A 20,246-nucleotide genomic window follows, 5' to 3' on the forward strand; every position below is an offset into this window, starting at 1 on the left:
CTGCCGACCAATCTGATGGGAGGCCGTCGGCCGCCGCGGTTTGCCAGGCTCAGAAGGCTGGAGTGGCAGCGCCGCCCGCCAATAAAGGGTCGCCGTGCCAGTGCGCCTTCCCACTGGCGGCGCGACGCAGCGCGCGGAGGCGGTGGCCGCACCAAGATGGCGGTAGCGGGCAAAGGAGCGGTGTCTGCCGCGGTGAAGCCGATCTTCAGCCGGGACCTGGGCGAGGCGAAGCGGCGCGTGAGGGAGCTGTACCGGGCCTGGTACCGGGAGGTGCCCAACGCGGGTGAGGGGCGCGGAGCCCGCCACGCATGCGCAGGCGGGAGCGTGAGCTCAAGGTCGTAATGGCCACCCCGCAGCCGTTGGGTTCTTAAAGGGCCCGTCGGGGGGTGCCGGTCACCCCGGGGCGGGGGGGGGTATGTGTCTGTGTGTGTCCTGCCTCCCCCCGCCACTGCCCCGGGCCGGTGGACGCGGTTGCTGGGGGCCGTCCCGCGGCTGCGGCGGCTCCCCAGTGCAGCACAGGCCCGCCGCCCCCCGGGAGGCGGAACCCCGGCCTCCTCGGGCCTTTCCTGCCACTTGGCTTTCCGAGCTAAGCAGAGGAGAAATCTAGCCTTAATTTCGCAGAACGGGGGCGTGTGACAGGATTGCCTGCCCCGTAAAACCGCACCGCGGCTGTGGGGTTCACTCGCTTTCAGTCAGTCACGTCAGTGAAGCTGGCAGGGGCTGCAAGAACAGACGACTGTGCAGCGTGTTGTGGCGTTGAGCTGCACATTGTCCGTGGAAAAAACGAAAAGCAGTAAAGGTGACCTCTGTGGGTGTCTGTTTTTCGTAGTACACCTATACCAGCTGGACATCACAGTGAAACAGGGGCGCAACAAGGTGCGGGAGATGTTCATGAAGAACGCCCACGTTACAGATCCACGGGTGATAGACATGCTGGTTATTAAGGTACAGACAAGTTACTCGTGTTTTGTTGAAGCTGCAGACAATGTGAGAGCGGGTAATTGGTGGTGAGTGTGATGGAGGAGAGGGATAGTTTTTTATTTCGGCTTGCGCTATGGAGGAGTTGTCTCTTGCAATCCAGGTTGGTTTATCCCTGTCAGCAAACCTGTTGATAAGGGATCAAGCTGCTTCTGCGTGCAGAGGAGTAGGGTCTTAACTCACCTACGTCAGAGTTGCTAGAATATGGATTTCTGTCACTTGGTGTACTGGCTCTTCCAGTTTGCGCATGTTTAAAAGAGGAAGTCTATGGCAAGCAAAACAGTAGCTTAAATACCAAGTTTGTTGTTGCTTTTTTTTTTAGAAAACAATGGCAATCAAAGAAAGGGGAAAAAGATGCTGCTAGCTAGTTGACTGTTAAAAATTGTCTTTCTGCTCCCTACAGTTCTCCCTTAGATTGGGATGTGGTTTTCTTCACTGATTCTGAAACATACATTAGAGGGCCAGTACTTGGGGGGAGGCTGGCTTTGGGTGGCAAAATGCCCCAGCTCTAACACATCTGGTTATGCCTCAGGCCTGAGAGACCTGTCTGATTCAAAGCAGTAATCAGCATACCAAGAGTGGGGCAAGGCTTCAGAATGGGTCTGAGCAACAATAACTGACCTCTGCAGTTCTAGTGCATTAGAAAGCTTCCAGCCAAGGCCTGGTGTGCTCACCTGTTGTATTTCTTGCATTTCAAGACAGTTAGTCTGTCTTTTACATGATGAAAATAATCTGGAAACAGAATCCTAGATAACACGGTAGGTCACAATTCCAGGCAGTCTCATTTTGCCCTGTGCTGCCATACTCCGAAACTAGTACAATAACTCATAGTCTGGAGCATCACGAAGAAATTATGTTTAATATCTCTGTTGTGGTGATATTGGTGCAAAGCACTTAGCTGTAAAACTAAGTAAAATTGCTGCTAACTTGCCGCTATTAAAAAAAAAAAAATTAAATAGAGGCACATGGAAGTTAGGAATGTTATGTAGAATTTTATGGGGGTGCTGGTCATGAGAGAAACAAGGCAGGTTCTAAGAACGGGGCAGGGTCCCTTGCCTATTCCTCAGGGCTGGGAAGCTGTGCTGCAGAGACAAGCAACTTGTTAATATAGGACATGCAGCAATGAAGTCACAAGGCAGGAACAGTATATATGTTTGTGTCACAGTTCAGGCCATGCAGGCAGTCTTTAGAAGTACAGAACTGTTGATGCAGCTGTCTTAAGGGTGTTTCTAAGTGCATTCAAATAACTTTCATAGGGCTGTATAGTTAGATTCGGGCTCTAACTGAGAACTGGTCTAAAATTCTTCTGTCTCTGTGCAGGGAAAAATGGATCTTCAAGAAACCATTCAGGTATGGAAGCAGAGGACACACATCATGAGGTATTTCCATGAGACGGAGACCCCACGACCTAAAGACTTTCTGTCCAAATTCTATGCGGGCCACGATCCCTGAGAGATTGACTCTGTGTCTTTCTGCCTTATATTACAAATAAAGTTCTATATAGTAGAAAAAAAAATCTGTACAGAAAGATCATATAGCACATTAGGAGCATAATGACTAACTCTGAATCCAGAGTGTGTACAAGTTGTTATGATCTATATTAAGAGCTGTGATTTCCTAGTTTTGCCAATGTATGTCTTCAGTGGATGGAGTTTATCCCATCATTTGCCCTGGAGCGTCAGCTGAATAACCACAACGCAACCTGGCTGTGGCGCTTTCTGCTTAGCCTGCAGCCCTGTGCGTAGGTGTTAGGTCTGTGGAAGAAAGAGTGGGGCTTCAGAGAAGCCAGTGTAGTTGCAGAAATATTCTTGTGCTTGAAGCCCATCTGTATTCATGCAGTGTTTTGCAATTTCATGGCATGACATTGTTGATCCTGTGTTTTTTACTTGGACACTAGTCTCTGTTTACTTCCTCACAGAGAATGGTGTAAGATCCAATAGGCAAATAAAGCTCTTTGTGCAGTAAAAAGACCAGGAGAGTCCATTACCCTGCTGTAAAATGAAATACCTGGAAAAATATTTTTTGTACTGTTGTCTAGAATAGGGAGGCTCTGTAAGAGCTTCTGATGCCTAGCAGATGGTGTCCTACCATCACCTCCTTAACTGAATCAGGAATACTAGCTCCCTTTTGGGAAGGGTCAGTCAGAATGGGTTTTCAGTAGGTAACTTGGTGCTGGATCTTCCCTCGTGTGTGATCAGCATTGAATCTTTGTAGTATGCTCAAAGTTCTTTTTATCCTTGCCTAAATACTGGGGCTTTCTTCCCCATATGAGGACTGTAAAGCAGCACTCCTCAGGTTATGTGTACGTATGTGTAGGTAGGGGCTTTGGGGGTGGGATGTTTTTAAGGACAGGGTTGACACTGTCAGGAAGGGCCAGGAGATATGGTGGAATAAAGCAGTGATAAGGAATTTGGTAGTATAGAAAACATGAGTAGGGACATGTTTGGCTCCCAAGAGCAGATGAGCTGGAGCAACCCCTTCTCAGGCAGCTTTGGGGAAGGAGGGGGCAACTCAGATATAGAGTGACTCAAGAACCTGCCAGCTGCATTCAGCTACAGCTTTTGGGGCTACTTGGATTGCAGGCTCCCTTTGCTCTCAGTAGCTATGCTGGAGAGTTACAGAGCAAACATCAAAAGCAGTGTCAAATAATAAGGGAGCAAATGTGGCTGTTTGAACTATATGCTGTGCTAATGTGTGCAACATTAAAAGAAACTCTTTAACAGCTATGTGAATACTGAAGGGGAAAGTGGGCAGTCAAGAGAAGAGGCCAGCTCTAGTGACCAGAAACCATGAGACACCAGGGCAATGCTGGCTTAAAAAAAAAAAAAAATATTGACTAACCTGTCAAGGTATTTGAGAAAACAGCTGCTCTGATGTGACTGAAGGTACTCTACGCATGCCCCAGCAGTAGAGAAAACCTTTTAAGTCTATTATACAAAGATTTAATTGCAATAGTAAACACTTCTATGTAAAGAAGAGTTGAAGTTCATATACAGTTGAGAAAATAAATATATTAGGGTTTATACAGAAGAAACTACTGAACCACCTAGAAAATACTAGGTACTTGGAGCCGGAGTGTTCAGAGATTAAATGCTATAAAACACATCGGTGAGTTAGTTTGCCTCTCATGATCTTAACCTTCTACCAAAACTACTCAAAACTTTTAACTCTGCGATGATAATACTGTATTTAATCCTCCGTGAGATGAAATTAATGATATAGTCTCCATGAGATAGACCTACTAGGTTGTAAATCAGTGTTATCTGAACTGCGGTGCCAGTGTCAATATGCACTCCATTCTTTTAATGGGGCTGCTGCTTCCTCGAGGATTCCTGAAATGTACTGTAGATAAGTCCTTTCTGTAATTCAGTACTAATAGGAGGAAATAAATAGGAAGAGCGCCTCCTTACTGGAACAGATGTACGGCAGTAGAAAGGTTAAGACAGAAATGCTAGGACATAGGCACATCATCTATAAGAAGATGAGACCAAACTCATACATCTCAATCTCTTTATCTTTAATTAAGTGTTTCCCATATTGCTAATAAAAGGAATCCCAAGCAGTCTTTGATGAGGAGAGCGTGTGGGTGCAAGGATGCAGAGCCTATCAAGCACTTCCTTCAACCCTGATCTACAGATTTCCGTCATATAGACATGCGCAGGACACTCACTGGCAAAGGAGATACAGAGCCCCCTGTCCCATTCAGGAAGGACAAAACACAGGTGACATGTTGGAATCATTGCTTTGTCAATGGTTTTCTCCCTTCTGTTCTTCCATTATGGTTCTGCAAATAGAATAATAAGCCGTTACTCTTCAGATAGATACACTGTACTCAGCTCCAGTCCATACCCTCCCCCCGAACCACACACAATGGGGGTTTACATAAAAGGAGTTTCTAACAGGCCATTGCAGTCTTCAGTCTTTTAATTCCTTGTTTTTAGCTGCACAGTGCATGCTGGAAAATCCCTTTATCAAATGGAATACATCTACCAAACTGATTATAAAGCAACACTATTTACAACAACGTCTTTAAAACAGCTTCTTTAGTCTATAAAGAATCAAATACACCCAAACACAAATCTTTACACAAGGGCAAGCCAAACAGAGTAACATAAAATGGTGGAAAGCGTAGTGTAGTGTACTCCAGATAAAGGTGAATTATTTCTGCTCTTCCTTTACCCAATGAGTCTGACCGGTCCAACTACTCCAGCAGTCAGTGTTGTAACACCAGACTGTTTGTTCTGACAGGTTCTGGAATTCTCTTAAATTGTCCACCTCTGTATCAGAATTTCATACCAATAAGTGATTCTCTTTTAAAATAGTCATTCTGTGAGTTAGCAGAAGACTTTTAAACAGGTAAACATGTAGAATAGAATCATAGAATCTTTTAGGTTGGAAAAGACGCTCAAGATCATTGAGTCCAGCTGTTAACCCTACACTGCCAAGTCCACCACAAAACCTTGTCCCTAAGCACCACGTCTACATGTCTTTTAAAGACCTTCAGGGATGGTGACTCAACCACTTCCCTGGCCAGCCTGTTCCAATGCTTGATAGCCCTTTTAGTGAAGAAATTTTTCCTAATATGCAATCTAAACCTCCCCTGGCACAACTTGAGGCCATTTCCTCTTGTCCTATTGCTTGCTACTTGGGAAAAGAGGCTGACCCCCACGTCGCTACAACCTCCTTTCAGATAGTTGTAGACAGCGGTAAGGTCTCCCCCGAGCCTCCTTTTCTCCAGGCTAAACAGCCCCAGTTCCCTTAGCTGCTCCTCATAAGACTTGTGCTCCAGACCCTTCACTGGCTTTGTTGGCCTTCTTCGGATGCATAACGTAGTACCGCTGAAGTCCCTCTTTTCTGTCTGCAGTATAGACCCTCACTGACTACAGTTTATTTCTGATTCAAATTACAAGATCTAGAACACCATCAGTTTATTCTGATGTCTTAACGAACGCGTGTTGTGGAGATTTACACATTCATACACCAGTCTGGCCTACTTTGGTATAAAAAAGCAGAAGAGTTCATAGCCAGAAGCAATACCATATCTGCATGTTTAACTGCAAACACGCCTTTCAAGCTGTTGCTGTCTGTATTTCCTAGTCTGAGATTCTCCTCCCTGCCCCAAGCCAAACAGGAAGCACAAATAATTAAGATTGCTGGCAACGTTAATGACATACCCTTTAATCATCGTCGTCGTCATCCTCTGGGACAAAGATGTCATGTTCTTCAAGTAGGGCTGCGAAGTTCTTACTGATCTGAGTCCCAACGTACAGGAAGGGGATCACAACGCTGAATACTCTGAGGAGGCCGAAGGGCGTCTGCGAGGAACAGACTGATCTTTACCAGCAAGCTGCACTTGGCTGAACCCACGTACTCCCTCCCGGCCTCCACAGGCGCGCAGCGGCAAGCACGTTTTGCCCTCCCTCCTGCCAAACCCCCGGCCACCGCATCGCACTCTGTTGTACAGAAACTCCGGCACCGGGAGAGGAGGAACCCGCGGGGGGCTCGGGGCAGGGAACACCAGCGGCTTAGGCAGGGAGAGCGGCTGCCGGTGAGAAACGGCGGCGTACAGGCGGGCGCTCGTCTCCTCCTCACGGCGCAGCGACCGCCGCCGGCTCGGCGGGAAACAGGCCGCCCGGGGCCCGCCGCCCTCCCGCGAGCGGGCGCTTCCGCACCCCCGCCCCGCCCACAGCCGCCCCGCTCATTAGCCTAGAACCTGTCACTCGCTCCCGCCGCCCCGCCCGCAGCAGCTGCGCACACACCGATTGGCCACCGCTGCCATCCGTCACGCCGCGATTGGCTGCCGCCCCCACCGGCTCGCCCCTCGCTCACCTTAACCGGCTTGGGCAAAATGGCGCCGCTGCGGGTGACGGTGGCGCTCCGGGAGGGCGCAAGCGGCGCGGCCGGGCCGCGGTGCGGCCCGCCCCAGCCCGCTCGCCCCGAGTAAGCCGCGGCTGCCGCCAGGAGCCGCCCGCCCGCCGCTGCCATCCTCCCGCCCCTCGCCGGGCTCCCGTCACTGCCGAACAGAGGCGTCCCCCGCGGCGCCGGGGCCTCCGGCTCTCGCGAGGCTTGAGCGGGAGGGGCGAGGCCGCCAGAGCGCGTGCGCGAGGCGGGGCCGCCGGGCCCGGCCGCGCCCCCGCCTCCCCCCGGGGCCTGCCCCGGCGCCCGGAGGGGAAGGGAGCGGGAGCGGGAACGGGAACCGGGCAGCCCTTCCCCGCCGAAGGGCGCAGAGGCTCGGCAGGAGAGGGCCGGGCCGGGTGACCCCACGAAGGGGCAGGGCGGGAACGGCCGGGGTGCGCGGGGGGTGCGCGACGGCCTTGGCAGCCCACGGGCTACAAAGGAAACCCGTTTACTGGCCCTCGCGGCCTGAAATACAAACGTTTACGGTGTCTTGAAAGGCCCTAATGCAAGTCCCGCGCGTAAAACAAAGGCGCGTGTGAAACCACCTCTTGGAAGAAGAACAGTCCGTCTGCCCAAAGCAGAAGCTGCTCAGGCGGTGGGAGCGCTTCTGCAGTGGGTGCTGCCTGGTCACCGCGCTGGTCGCAGAACATGCTTGGTGCTGGCGAGAGGTGCCCCCGATGCGGGGACTCCATGCGTGCCCTGTGCGTTTCAGTGGGGTTATTAAATTTCTGTACAAAGGCAGTTGAGAGGGGTAGGACTGGGGGGGGGGTCACCCACCCCCAAACTTAATGCGGCAGCTGTTGTAACGGCAAATGTCCAACCTTGGTCGTGAATGTCCACCAACTGGCTAGCGGTGGCCACGGGTAAAATCTTTAGGTTACTCTTATCACCAGGACCTGCATTCAGTGGAAAACATCACCACAGTTGTTTCATAAAAAGATAAATGTGCATTACAATGTGCATGACAATACATTACAGGCCTGAATCTGAAAACTCGGCCTCAGAAAAATGGAAAGATTTCATCAACCATTTTAACAGGATTGGGAGCCCTTGGTGCAGCTTACAACGGGTCCGTGTCAGAATCTCCCTCCCTCTTTCAGGCTTCAATCTCTTTTAAATTCAAACATTCAGATTCAAGCATTTTTCTCTCATTGCTTTTGCTTTATTATAGTAAAGAAAATTCTTAGAAAAGGATTTTACTTCAGTACTTTTAAGAAAAGTAGCCATTCAGCTTTAGTGTTCAGCTCCCCCTTTGCTAGGGAACCTGTTTTGTGCTGCCCAGACATTTTCTGTTTTTAAAAAATAGTGAGGGAAAGCGAAGGCAGGAGGTGAAACAGTCCAAACCTGAACAACCAGAGAAAAACAGTATGTGGCAATCATCAGCCTTATTTTGCTGTTGGGGACAATGTGCAGTGAAAACTCTCCGCTTCTTCTGTAATGATCTCTGCCTGCAGACAACAGAGAGGACGCTCCATTAGCCAACTGCATGTGCAATCATCTCAGGAAACTGAAATCCCGACCTTCTGCCTGGGGGCTGCTTCAAAGGCGCTGCCAGCACAACTGATGCTCAGCAGAGCTGGTTTGATAGCCTCCATCTCAGAGGAGGTGGGGGAGCAACCAGGTGCTTCCTGCCTAATGAAGCAAGCAGGGTGGTCATTAAAAAAACTGTACTCCCATACAAACTTGGGCATGGCTCCAATTACGGCTCTTTTTACTCACAAAGGGGCCATCCCGTCTATGTGAGTGAGCTGGCGAGGAAGCCCTGACCAAGCGCATCCAAAGTCACGCAGTGCTTTGGAGACCTAGCAAAGGCCCAGGCATGGACAGCTGGCCTGAGCACAAATACTGCTCAGGATTCAGCCATTTTCTTCTTGGTGCTGCAGAATAAAACACAAAATTATGTCAAATGCGATCAGACAGAAAGCAGCTCCTCATTTGCAGGATTTAGGATTTAGTTGGGATATGTGCTAACGCAAAGGCAGGTAGCGTGGAAATTGTGGCATTTGAATGGGACAGATTAAAGCATTAAATATAAGCTCTTTAGTAGTGTTACTAGCACAATCCTGGCTTATTAAAACAAACTAAGCTTCTTAAAAGTGAAACTGCCCTTAAATGAATAATACTATTTCAGTACTGACAGAACTGGCTTTGATAATTTATTTTCCCTTTCAAGTCACTCCCGATTCTTGGGTATTATGTAGGAACTGCCGTTACATTTTGATTTATCTTGGAAGTTAAATCTTTACCGTCAAACTGCCTTATATAAGTCAGTCATCAGGGATATCATTCTCTCTGTATTCCATTTAAAAAAAACCCAAACACAAACCCACAGAAAAATGCTTGCCAAATCTGACCCTGGCCCCAAAATACCCACACTCAGAGTGAGGAGGCACCAGGTGCTGCCATGCCCTGAAGCTGCTGCCCCGGCATGGGGAAGGGGACAGGTTCCCAGCTGGGAATGCTGCAGCCCTGAACAATTTAAGCAGCAGGTAGGGAGCCAGAGCTGGCCCGTAAGTCCAGCCAGCTGGGCTGCTGACAGAGCCTGGGCACTGGCCTCTGGCCACATGCTCCTGGTTTTTCCAAACTGTTTTCACTTAAAAAGGAGAACAAAAATAATCCTTCCAAACTCAAAGATCCTTGCTGTGAAGAAATACAGGCACGAACTGGAGAGAACTGGATTGCATCACTCATATGTGAAGGTTACACTTCCACTGCCCAAAGTCATATTTGTAAGATCTGATTTCCTGTCATATACCATCGAGCCATAATTAGGCAGAAGGCTGGAAGCTCGTCATCCAAAACTACCAGAGCTATATTTTCAAAGGCACCAAGAGTTAATGGAAATAATTTGATTTCTGCATTGGCAATCTCTACTGGCTATTGCAAAGTATTAAGCTGAGTGTGTTTAACTCCAGAAAAGCAAATAGGTTCCTACCAGTCACTACCTGGAATGACCTCTTGCTTTCCTAGCAAGGCTCCTTAGTAAAACAGGGCAATAAAAACAGGTTTAACACCGTTAGACAGGAAGCAAAAGACTGCTTCACACATTTTTTCTGCTCTGAAAAACAGCCCTTGCCAAGAGGATAAGGGAGATTTATAAATCCCATCTCCAGGGTGTTCCAGTCCCTGGACTCAGCACCCACCTACTTGTACCATCTGCCTCGTGGGCAAGGTTCCTGACCTACTGAAGGACAAGTCCGTTTCTGTAGCGAGGCGACAGGCGTGCCTCCCCGCAGCCCTCCTTGCCTGCTGGGAGGATGGGACATGCTACGGAGATCAGCCGAGTGATGCTGACGTGAAACCAGAGGGAAGCACCGGTAGGTCAGGCGCTGGCTTTGGTAGAAGGCAGCGATACAGCTTTGACGCTAGAGAGGCAAGCCCAGACACTGCAGACAAGCAGTGCTACCTGTAACTCACTCCCACACCTTCACTTCTCTTCCTGGGACCAGCCCTCTCCTCCTCCCCACTCCTCTGCAGCCTCTTCTCTGACTGCATGCGTCTGCCAGGAGCTGGGCAGAGCCACAACAGTGAGCGAGGCCCTGCAAGAGTGCAGCTCTGGACACTTGTCTTGGGCAAGCTGCCCAACGAGCTGGCTGAGCCCTATATGGCACTTTGCAGGAGACACGGTCTGCGCAGAGGCTGAGAAATTCACCCCTGGCCAGGCAAAGAGGCTTTAGCGTCCCTGTTTTGGAACATGGAAGGCTTGAGCTGGAGATATTAACAGGCTTGGCTGCCACTCAACAGAGTCCAGATCAGCCCCGCGGAGCTCCTGCTCCTCGCTGTTGCTTCAGACCATGCTCGGTGTCTCCATTTCAGCCTTGCTGCTGAGCTCAGGCGCCCCAAGAGGTGGATGCAAGCCTGTGAAATCCACATCCTGAGGGATTTAGCAGGGAGGAGGGCTAGTGCAGATGAAAGTAAAAAAAATCGACAACATGATTGCTTGCTGCCTTGGCTGCTGGGCCAGCCACAGCCATGGCGGCTCTTGTCTGTCCTGTGGCACGAGAGGCACAAGGCTGGAGGCACCTGCCAGGGCCAGTGGCCCATCGGGGGCATTTCCTAAGAGTCCAGCCTTATCTGCAGTGAAAGAGCAAACGCAGAAGGGCTTCGGTGCAAGACCACAGACAATAACAAACGCTGACCTGTGCAAACTTCCACACTGAGAAACAAAACCAAAAAAAAAGTCGTGAAGGAGAGGCAGGCGATGAAGCACCCAGTGTCCACCATGCCAGGACAGCACGGGCCCAAGCCACTGGATGAGGTTCGTTGCATACATGCCGATTTGGGCCCCCTCCACGCCTCATATCACCAGCAGAGAAGAGTTCAAAGGCAGCTCCCCTGGTACTACACACTCTCCAGCTGTATAAAGCATCATGGAAATGAAACGTGAGGTTTGGGGAAGACCCGGGTCCCTCCCACACACCCCGTGAAGCACACACGCACCACACACTCAGCCACCGACCAGGGCAGGGGGCAAGCAGTGTCGCTCGCTTCGCTCTTCCCACGTGGGAGACAGGCTGCTGGGCACTGGCTGGCCGGTGGCTTGCGCCCCGTGGCCCCGGTCACGGGTGACCCCTCTTCTGCCTCTCCTGCCACTCCCGTCTCAGGGCCACGATCTCCTGCCCGTACCAGCTGTGCAGCTTGGAGAAGCAGGCCGTCTCCGGTGATACTGGGCTCTCCGGCATGGCTGGTGAGACACCGGGCGCTGGGGAACCCGTGGCGCTGCCGGTGGCCGAGCGCCGGCGTGGAGGCAGCGGCGGGGGCTTCATGTGCCCCCCATCATGGTCGGGGCAGGCAGACCCTGCGGGGACACCACCACCACTACCCCACGTGGAGTAACCATTCTCCAGGACAGCAGGCTTCTCCTGGAGAGGCAGCAAAGCAGGGTTGGAGAGGTGCCTCTTTCTGCCGGAGGAGGAGGACCTCCGTGGAGACTTGTGGCAAGCGGCCAAGCTCTTGCAGGCCTCCTCCAGCTGCTTCTCCAGCTCCCTCACCACCAGCCGCATGTAGTCGAAGCTGGCCCGTGAGAGTGCCTTCACCCAGGCCTCCATGGCAGCCTGCCCATCAGCCACCAGCACGTAAGCCCTGGCACCGGCGTCATCGAAACGGATGGCGAAGGCGAACTCCTCGGCAGCCTCGCACAGCTCCACGGTGCAGCCCTCCAGCACCACCAGCCCCACGGGCTCCCGGCTCTCCCGCTCCTCGAAGTAGAAGAGGAGGTTGCCCTTGAGGACAAACCAGCGGCGCTGGTAGGAGGTGGCGTGGTGGTGGTGGGCATGGTGGTGGTGCCGCTCCACTCGCTTGCGGAGGAAGCCAGCGTGGTCAGCAGGCGAGTTGCAGGTGGCGTAGTGGGCCACACTCCGCTCGTTCAGCTTCATCGCCCTGCTTAGGAGCAGAGGAAAAGAGGGGGAAGTTGTCTCGGGGTGAGGAACATCTCCCCTGCCCCGCCGGGAGAGGCCTGATCCTGCCCCAAGCCTGCTGTGACGAAAAGCAGCCCTGACTCCAGCAGCCAGTGCTGCAGGACAGCATCTAACCCAGCAAGAACCCCTGCAAATGGTAGGCTGGTTCCTTGCTGCTGCAGAGAGGAGGTCATCACCAGAGCCCCACCACCGAAACACCTGCCTTCTCTGGGGACTACAACACTGCTGCTTCATTTCTTATTCCACGAGTGACCTACTTTGCTGTATTTTTATGGGGCGCATCAAAGAAATTTGCCTTTGCGCCTGCGAGGCATTCATTTCGCTCTTTATTATAGGGCAGGAAAAGGAGGGTGTTTTCAGACCCAAGGGCTCTGGGACCTCTGTTTGAGCACCCTCTCCCCGCTCCCTGTCTCCACGCAGGACCACCCAGCCCTCCTGGCAGCAACACCCCCAGACCCGGCAGGTTAACCAGCAGTGAGGTGCGAGGTGCCGTACCGGCTGTGCGGGTCAGACTGCAACCGCTCGCCGTCTTCCTTGGGCAGGCTGCTCCCTTGCTGAGGGCCTCCGAAGCTTCACCGTGCTGAGCCCCATCCCTGGTCAGAAGAAGGGTGGCAGAGAGAGAGTCACAAACCAGGACAGCTTGGGGCTGAAAGAGCAAAGAGCTGCATCGCTCCCACCCCAGAAAGCCGGGGCCCTCAGCGCAGAGGAGCAGCCAGGGCCAGGCACCACAGGCAGGTGGCTCTGGAAACTGAGGTGGCAGAACTGGTGGCACTTGCATTGGCTTTGAAGCCTGAGCCCCTTCCCGGCTCAGGCCAGTGCTCCTGTGGGTTTGTTTTTTGGCTCCGGTGGGTTTGGTTCGGTTTTATTAAAAAACCCCAAAAGAGCTTTTGTAGAAGGCCCATCTACGGAGGCCCTGAGGCAGGCGACTCGGCAAGCCGGTGGGTCCCGCAGAAGGACGCAGCGAGCGCGGCGTCTGTGATTCTACAACTGCAAATGGATGTCCAGCTGCTAAGACCTCGCATACAGAAACACGCAGAAAACAAACCACAGCCGCTGCTCCCCAGCCAGATCCGGGTGGAGGAAGCTCCCGGCTGCCGAGGAACCACCAGTACTGCTCCCGGAGCCCTTCTCCCCCAGCAGGGCAGGGCAGGGCCGAGGACGAGGGGGCCCGGACCCCAGTCGGAAAATGGAGAAAGATCCCATCGGACGTAAAGAAACGCTGGTCCCGGGGGGTGTTTCGCCCTCGGCGCCGCACCCTGAGGGGTCTCCAGCCCCGCGTACTGCGGCTGAGGAGAGCCGGGGTGGCCGCCAGCCCTGGGGGGGGGATCCGGGGTGGGGGGTGGTCCCGGGCCCGGAGCGGGTGGCCGCGCGCCTGTGTCCGTGTGTGTCTGTGTGCGCGCAGCTGGCCCGAGTGTCTTTGTGTGCGTGTCTCTCTCTGTGTCTTTGCCTGCGGACCCCCGCGGCCCCGGCCCGGCCCCGCCGCCCGCTCCCCGCCAGCCGCCGCCCGCTCCCGCCGCCGCCGCCGCCCCGGCCCCGCCGCCCCCCGCCCCTCGCCCGGCGCCTCGCCCCGGCGGCGGGACGGCGGGCCCCGGCCCGGCTCCGGCTCACCTCGGGCCCTTCCTGCTCGGCGGCGCGACGGGGCGGTGCGGGGCAGCCGGGGGCCTGCCGCGGCCCGGCGGGGGAGGGCTCCTGCGGCCGCCGGGGCCGTCCCGCTGCCCCGGCAGCGCCGCCCCGCCGGCGGCGGACGGGGGGGGGGGCACCGCAGCCCGCCTGGAGCCGCTCTCCCGCACCCCTTCGGGTACCCCTGGGCCCCCCCCCGGGGGGGGGCTAAATCCAGCCCCCTCCTCCCCCTCCCGGTGTAACTATTGGGGTGCAGCAGCCGTGGGGTGCCGGGGTGCCGGTAATGGGGCGCGGCAGCGGTGGGGTGCAACGGCAATGGGTGCAATACCGATGGGGGGGGGGCGGTACCAGTGGGGTGCGGCGGCAAGGGGCTGCGGTACCGGCGGGGCGCAGCGCGGCCGGCTGCGGCGCCGGGCCGGGCGGGAGGCGGGGGCGGGCGGTCAGGTGATGCGGGCGACTCCGAGTGAGCGGGGCCGGGCCGGGCCGGGCCGGGCGGGGGCAGACGGGAGGCGCTCGGTGCCTCGGCGGCAGCGATGGGGACGGCGGCGCTGAGCGGGCTGGCCCTAGCCCTGGCCCTGGCTCTGCCCTCCGCGGCCCTGGAGAACGGGCTGGCGCTCACCCCCCCCATGGGCTGGCTGGCTTGGGAGAGGTTCCGCTGCAACGTGGACTGCCGGGCGGACCCCCGCAACTGCATCAGGTCAGCGGGGCGGGGAGCGGGAGGGGACCCCCCACCCCCGGGGGGGTCCCTGCCAAGGAGGGGCTCGGCGCGGCGTCTGCCCCCCCCCCCCTGCGAGGAGGGCTTGTCCTGTGTGTTCCCCAGCCCGAGGGAACCTGCTGGGAAACGCCAGGCTGGGGTCCGGGGTCTGCCCCGGGTGGGCAGAGGGGGTGATGCCGGGGCAGGAGAGGGTGGATGGTCGGGTCGGACGTCAGGCCCGGGACGGCTCTGGCACCGTCCGTGTCCCTGGGGCGAGCCCTGTGGCAGCGGGACCCCGGGGAGCACAGTCCGTGGGAGGCGGGGGGCTCAGGTGCTGGGGCCAGAGAGCCCCTGGTGCTGAAGGATGTGGCTGGGATTTGTGGGGTGTCAGGGAAATGCTTCCCCTGGGTGAGATCAATGAATGGGACACAGATGGGGTTTAAACGGGAGCCCTGGAGACCCCCCCGTATGGCACAGGCCAGCCCTGCGGTGACCGACCCTCCAGAGCCCCCAGTTAGCCCTGAAGTCCCCTTGGCTACCTCAGCTGGTGGGGCACGGAGGTCGCAGGGTCTCAGCCTGCCATGTCCCTGTCCCCCTGATGTGCAGTGAGACACTCTTCTTCGAGATGGCAGACCGCCTGGTAGAGGATGGCTGGAGGGAGCTGGGCTATGAGTACATCAACATTGATGACTGCTGGTCTGCCAAGCAGCGGGACACGATGGGACGGCTGGTTCCAGACCCCGAGAGGTTTCCCAGTGGGATTAAGGCTCTGGCTGACTATGTGAGTGCCTGCTGGGGACAGCGGGGGTCTCTGTGTACCCATGCCACCATGGCGGGAGAGCTGGGAGGGGTTGGAGGAGTCTGGTCCCTGGGAGGCACCTCAGACCCCCCTCGTCCCCTCCTTGCAGCTCTCCTCTCCTTGCAGGTCCATGCCCGAGGCCTGAAGCTGGGCATTTATGGCGACCTGGGCACCCTCACCTGCGGGGGCTACCCGGGCACCACGCTGGACCATGTGAAGCAGGACGCCCAGAGATTTGCGGAGTGGGGTGTGGACATGCTGAAGCTGGATGGGTGCTACTCATCAGGAGAGGAGCAGGCGGAGGGTAAAGGCTCTCTGGCCGGCTGGCATTTCTCCCTCGCTGCTTCAGTTGGGGCAGCTGGCCGTCTGCAGAAATGCTTGGCCAGCAGGTTCTTCCCTTGCATCTCCTGTTGCAGCTCTTGGGCAACAAGGGGGGAGTTGGGGTGCCCTAGAGCTGGACTAAGGCAGGAGGCCAGGCTGGCCTGGGGTGCCCCTGGCCGGGTGGGCTGGGACGCAGGCTGCTGCCAGCTGCCCTCTTCACCAGTTGTCATCTTCTCTCCCTAAGGCTACCCAGAAATGGCGAGGGCCTTGAATGCCACAGGCCGTCCCATCGTCTACTCCTGCAGCTGGCCAGCGTATCAGGGGGGGCTTCCCCCAAAGGTGAGGGTTGTCCCATCCTGTGGCTGTTTCCCGTGTTCCCTGTGCCCTCGGGAAACTCTTGTTGGAGCTGCAGGAACAGGGTGCTACACCCCACTTACTGCTCCACCCCTGGTAGGATGGGGCTGCAGGTCCCTGCAGGGGACGTGGCCTCCCTGCCAGGCATCTGGGAACACTTGGGGTTCCCAGCATGGCTGGGTGATGGGAGCTTGAGGGAAGAAGGACCTGGGGCAGGCCCTCTCCAACCCCACTCAGCTGGTGTGGGGTTGATCCTGATAGTCTGTTCTTCTGAGACAGGTCCTGTCTGGTTTAAGTGCTTGAAATAGGATGTTCCTCCTAGTAATGTTTCTTGAGGATTGATTGCATGTATTTGTTTCATCTTTCACCTTCTGAGTCAATTCTGAGCTGCCCTCATTCTTGCAGCTGATCATATTTCCCCCTAGCCTCTGTGGTTGTTTTGCCAGACATCTATCATACTGGGATATGCCCAGTCATAGTGGGACCTGACTCTGTCCTCCTTCATTACACGATATTGCCCTTCTATGCATCCCTGTGCTTTGCAAACACCGAACATCTTCTGGATGCTGTAGCTCTCAACAAGTCTGGCTGCCGCTTCTCCCCAGCTTGCAGACCCCATCCTTTCTCCCTCTTGCCTGACCCTCTGCTCCTCTCCAGGTGAACTACACCATCCTGGCAGAGGTCTGCAACCTGTGGCGTAACTACGATGACATCCAGGACTCCTGGGACAGTGTGCTTTCCATCCTTGACTGGTTCTCTGCAAACCAGGATGTGCTGCAGCCAGCGGCTGGTCCTGGCCACTGGAATGACCCAGACATGGTGCGGCTGGGTGGTGGGTGCACTGACCCTGGCTGGGGATGGGGATTCTCTGGGGATCCCTTTCTAGGGGCAGGGCAAAGGAAGAGCGCCAGGAGCAGGAGCCCTTTTGCTGCAAAGAGGCAAAACTCATGTTTCCACAGCTTAGCGGAGGGCAAAGCCTGTGGTTGCAACGAACCCTTCACCGCTTGAGTATGGCTGTCCTGTTGTCCAGGTGTCCCTGTCCTTCCCTGCACAGCCTGAGGGGGGGAAGTGGTGAAGTGAAGGGTGTTAGTGAGTACGTTTGAATGTGTGCTGATGGCTCAGCACCTAACAGGGGTGGGATGTCCTGGCAGTGGTAGGCTGCTCGAGGGGAGGCAAATCATGTGTGAGGTTTTCCATGCATGCTTCCCCCCAGCAAGCTGCAGTGTCACCAGGTGTGGCAAGCAGACCACTTTCTAAGCCTTTTCTGCCTCTCCTGTCTTTTCCCTCTCTCCCCTCCAGCTCATCATTGGAAACTTTGGCCTTAGCTATGAGCAGTCCCGCTCTCAAATGGCCTTGTGGACAGTGATGGCAGCTCCACTCCTCATGTCCACGGATCTCCGCACCATCTCCCCAAGCGCCAAGGAGATCCTGCAGAACCGCCTGATGATCCAGATCAACCAGGACCCCCTGGGAATCCAGGGGCGCAGGATTGTCAAGGTTAGGGGGAAGGTGGACGCGTTTGGGAGAGCAGACAGGAGCAGCACAGGGGGTCACAATAAGGAGGGAGAGGGAGGCGATGCAGGGAAACATGAGCAGGACAGTTGTGGGAGCTGGGGACCTGCTGGCATAGCAGCCCCGCAGGGCAAGGTCAGAAGTTATGGGCCAGCGCTGGTCCCAGCTGCTCTGCCTCACCCACCCATTCCCGCCCCTAGGAGAAAACCCACATTGAGGTGTTCCTGCGCCCGCTGTCCCAGGCTGCCAGCGCCCTCGTCTTCTTCAGCCGGAGGTCAGATATGCCCTTCCGCTACACCACCAGCCTGGCCAAGCTCCACTTCCCTGAGGATGCAGTGTATGAGGTGAGCCCCACTGGCACACTGCATGGCGGGGCAGCCCCATGGCACCTGGATCCTCCTCTTTCCAGCTTCCCCTGTTGACACCCTGTGCATTTTGGGGGGGGCAAGGACTCCCACTCCCTGCCTCCAGGACGAAGGGGCAGCCACCCATTAGGCTGCCCTCCTGTTGCCTGCTGCTGTGCCCTGTCCTGTCCTGCCATGCCATGTCAGTGACCATGGCTCAACCTCAAGATGAAAGGTCTGTGGAAATCCTGGTAGCCACCATCTCTCTCTTGCAGGTACAAGATGTGTACAGCGGGAAGATCATCAGCGGCTTAAAGACGGGAGACAGCTTCTCGGTCGTTATTAACCCCTCAGGGGTGGTGATGTGGTATCTCTATCCCACGGTGCTCCCGGCACAGCCCTGGCACCTTGTCAGACAGCAAGCCCCCAGCGAGGATTTCCGCCCAGTCCTCCTGTGATGAGGCTCAGCACATGGGAGTGTGGGTCAGTGCCGGGGTGAGCTGCGAGACCCTGGGACACGTGGCTCTTCACTGCACAAGTGCCTTTTGCTGACGTGCCCAGCAGTGCTGGGGAGTGACCATTCCTCGGGTGCCAGCTTGATGTTTACTCAGTCTGCATAAAGCAGAAATTGTTGTTACCCACCTCCTAAGGGTGCACAGAGCATAATTCCTCGGTGACTGCAAAACCCTTTGAGATCCTCCTGTAGAAGATGCCATACAAGCAGAGTCCAGCCACTGTTGGGAGTTTTTGTCAGCTCTGACACCTGAGCACTTCGCTGCTTTGAGCTGGGTACCACTGACCACTGCAGGGGATGTTTGAATTATACCTGTAGAAGGGCTTCGAATGCTTTAGTGTCTTCTTAGGGTAGTGATTCCCCCCATGCATGATGGTGTTAGGCTCAAGGGTCAGACCTGGTCACCTTCTTTCCTTTGCTATAATCAGCTTGGCTTAGAATAAGGGGAATGTCAATAGGGCTGCACCCTTACCATGTAATCTCCCCAGGACCAAGAGCTCCTGGAGACATGATGGTCCAGTGCAGAGAGGCTTTGCTTGCAGGCCTGATCCTGCTGCCAGGATCCTGGAGGCCAGCACTACTACAGCCTGCATGCTAGCATTGTGTTAAAACCCCTCTGGTATCAGTTTACAGAGCAGAGCAAAAACCTCCATTGGCCGTGCACAACCCCAGCAACCTTGCTATGGTACAGCACCAAAAACTGCAGAGCCGGTGTGTTGTACACGAGTGGTGTTGGGAAGATGCTGATGCTCAGTTGAGGTCATTTTTTGAGTTGGGAGATGGTCGCAGGTGCCTCCGAGCTGCAAGCTGCATCCTGTTCTTGCTCTAGCAGGAAATTCCTGCTGAAAGGGGGCTCAGGCCCTCCTCCAGCAGGCTGAAGTCTCAGGGTTTCCCAGGGAAATGTTTCTCCTTCTCCCAAGGGCAGCTCCATCCACAGCTCCATCCTGAGGAGGAGCCTGCACTAATAAACTGGAAGTGAATGGCCAGACAGACTCTAAAACCCTCAACTGCTTCATCTTCGTACAGTGCACATCCTATGGAGGAGTTTTAGGCAAGACATGGCCTACCCCAACTGCCCAGACAGGGCTGCAGCATTTGTGAAGACTGCCTGTTAAGATTGCAGCCCAGGGAGACCGACACAAGATTAAGCCTCTGACTGGGGAAATACCACGTTTTAGATTAGGCAAAAAAAAAAAAAAAAAAAAAAAAATCCTATGCAGATGCTGGAGGGTTCCTGGTCATCTGCCCACTCTGGTTCCTGCAGGACCAAATGGCTGATTCTGGCCACTTCCAGAAACTTTCTCTGAGTGCAGCAGCAAGATACTCAAACACAATACTTGCAGTGCTAACAAGAAAGGATGAGTGCACCTCATGTCTGTATACAGGACTTGGCTTTGTTCTTGGGGAGTGATTGAGCCAAATTAATTGAAATAAAGGGGAAGCAGGTCACAGGCTCTCTGTTTCATGTTTATTCAGTGTTGCTAGCCATAGCCACTTGGTTCATGTAGGACTACAGGCTCATTACCTCAAAACAGGAACAACTACGCTAAGAAATAGAACTGGTTTCCTGTCAGAGACTGATGCAGAGTAGGAAACGGCTCTCCAGTAGTTACATCATGTTCAGGAGGGCGACAGCGTTCCTTGGCACAAGGGGAAACAGATTTTACAGTCCACAGTTAAGTGCCATTTTCGTTTAACATATATTTATTTTTCCCCCAGTGGAAAAAAAATTGGCTAGCAAGGAGTTCATCTTAAAAGACAGGCCTTCCCTCTGGCAGTAAATGTACACGGGAGA

General features: G+C 54.9%; 4 protein-coding genes across 5 annotated transcripts; 2 read left to right on the top strand and 2 right to left on the bottom strand.

The window, feature by feature from the left end:
* Positions 1–90: 90 nt before the first annotated feature.
* Positions 91–2,949, top strand: NDUFA6 (NADH:ubiquinone oxidoreductase subunit A6). The gene is made up of 3 exons (XM_069807081.1): positions 91–283; positions 830–945; positions 2,299–2,949. The coding sequence occupies exons 1-3, from the start codon at positions 157–159 to the stop codon at positions 2,428–2,430; spliced, it is 375 nt and encodes a 124-aa protein (XP_069663182.1). The 5' UTR covers positions 91–156; the 3' UTR covers positions 2,431–2,949.
* Positions 2,950–4,474: 1,525 nt separating this feature from the next.
* On the bottom strand, positions 4,475–7,062 carry SMDT1 (single-pass membrane protein with aspartate rich tail 1). Its single transcript, XM_069807082.1, has 3 exons — positions 6,808–7,062; positions 6,153–6,293; positions 4,475–4,762 (listed from the first exon to the last, which is right to left on the bottom strand). The coding sequence occupies exons 1-2, from the start codon at positions 6,961–6,963 to the stop codon at positions 6,156–6,158; spliced, it is 294 nt and encodes a 97-aa protein (XP_069663183.1). The 5' UTR covers positions 6,964–7,062; the 3' UTR covers positions 4,475–4,762; positions 6,153–6,155.
* Positions 7,063–8,016: 954 nt separating this feature from the next.
* On the bottom strand, positions 8,017–14,252 carry PHETA2 (PH domain containing endocytic trafficking adaptor 2). 2 transcript variants are annotated; one of them, XM_069807089.1, is made up of 3 exons: positions 13,902–14,252; positions 12,789–12,886; positions 8,017–12,255 (listed from the first exon to the last, which is right to left on the bottom strand). In XM_069807089.1, the coding sequence occupies exon 3, from the start codon at positions 12,249–12,251 to the stop codon at positions 11,436–11,438; it is 816 nt and encodes a 271-aa protein (XP_069663190.1). In that variant the 5' UTR covers positions 12,252–12,255; positions 12,789–12,886; positions 13,902–14,252; the 3' UTR covers positions 8,017–11,435. The 2 variants fall into 2 exon arrangements, with proteins under 2 accessions (XP_069663190.1, XP_069663191.1); XM_069807090.1 differs by having other exon boundaries at positions 8,017–12,258.
* A 102-nt stretch (positions 14,253–14,354) lies between these two features.
* Positions 14,355–19,905, top strand: NAGA (alpha-N-acetylgalactosaminidase). The gene is made up of 8 exons (XM_069807087.1): positions 14,355–14,610; positions 15,214–15,388; positions 15,533–15,710; positions 15,972–16,066; positions 16,739–16,900; positions 17,381–17,578; positions 17,794–17,937; positions 18,213–19,905. Exons 1-8 carry the CDS (start codon positions 14,447–14,449, stop codon positions 18,393–18,395), a joined length of 1,299 nt encoding a protein of 432 aa, XP_069663188.1. The 5' UTR covers positions 14,355–14,446; the 3' UTR covers positions 18,396–19,905.
* Positions 19,906–20,246: the final 341 nt, after the last annotated feature.

Source organism: Haliaeetus albicilla, chromosome 19 (genome assembly GCF_947461875.1).
Source record: "Haliaeetus albicilla chromosome 19, bHalAlb1.1, whole genome shotgun sequence".
NCBI classification, from domain to species: Eukaryota; Metazoa; Chordata; class Aves; order Accipitriformes; family Accipitridae; genus Haliaeetus; species Haliaeetus albicilla.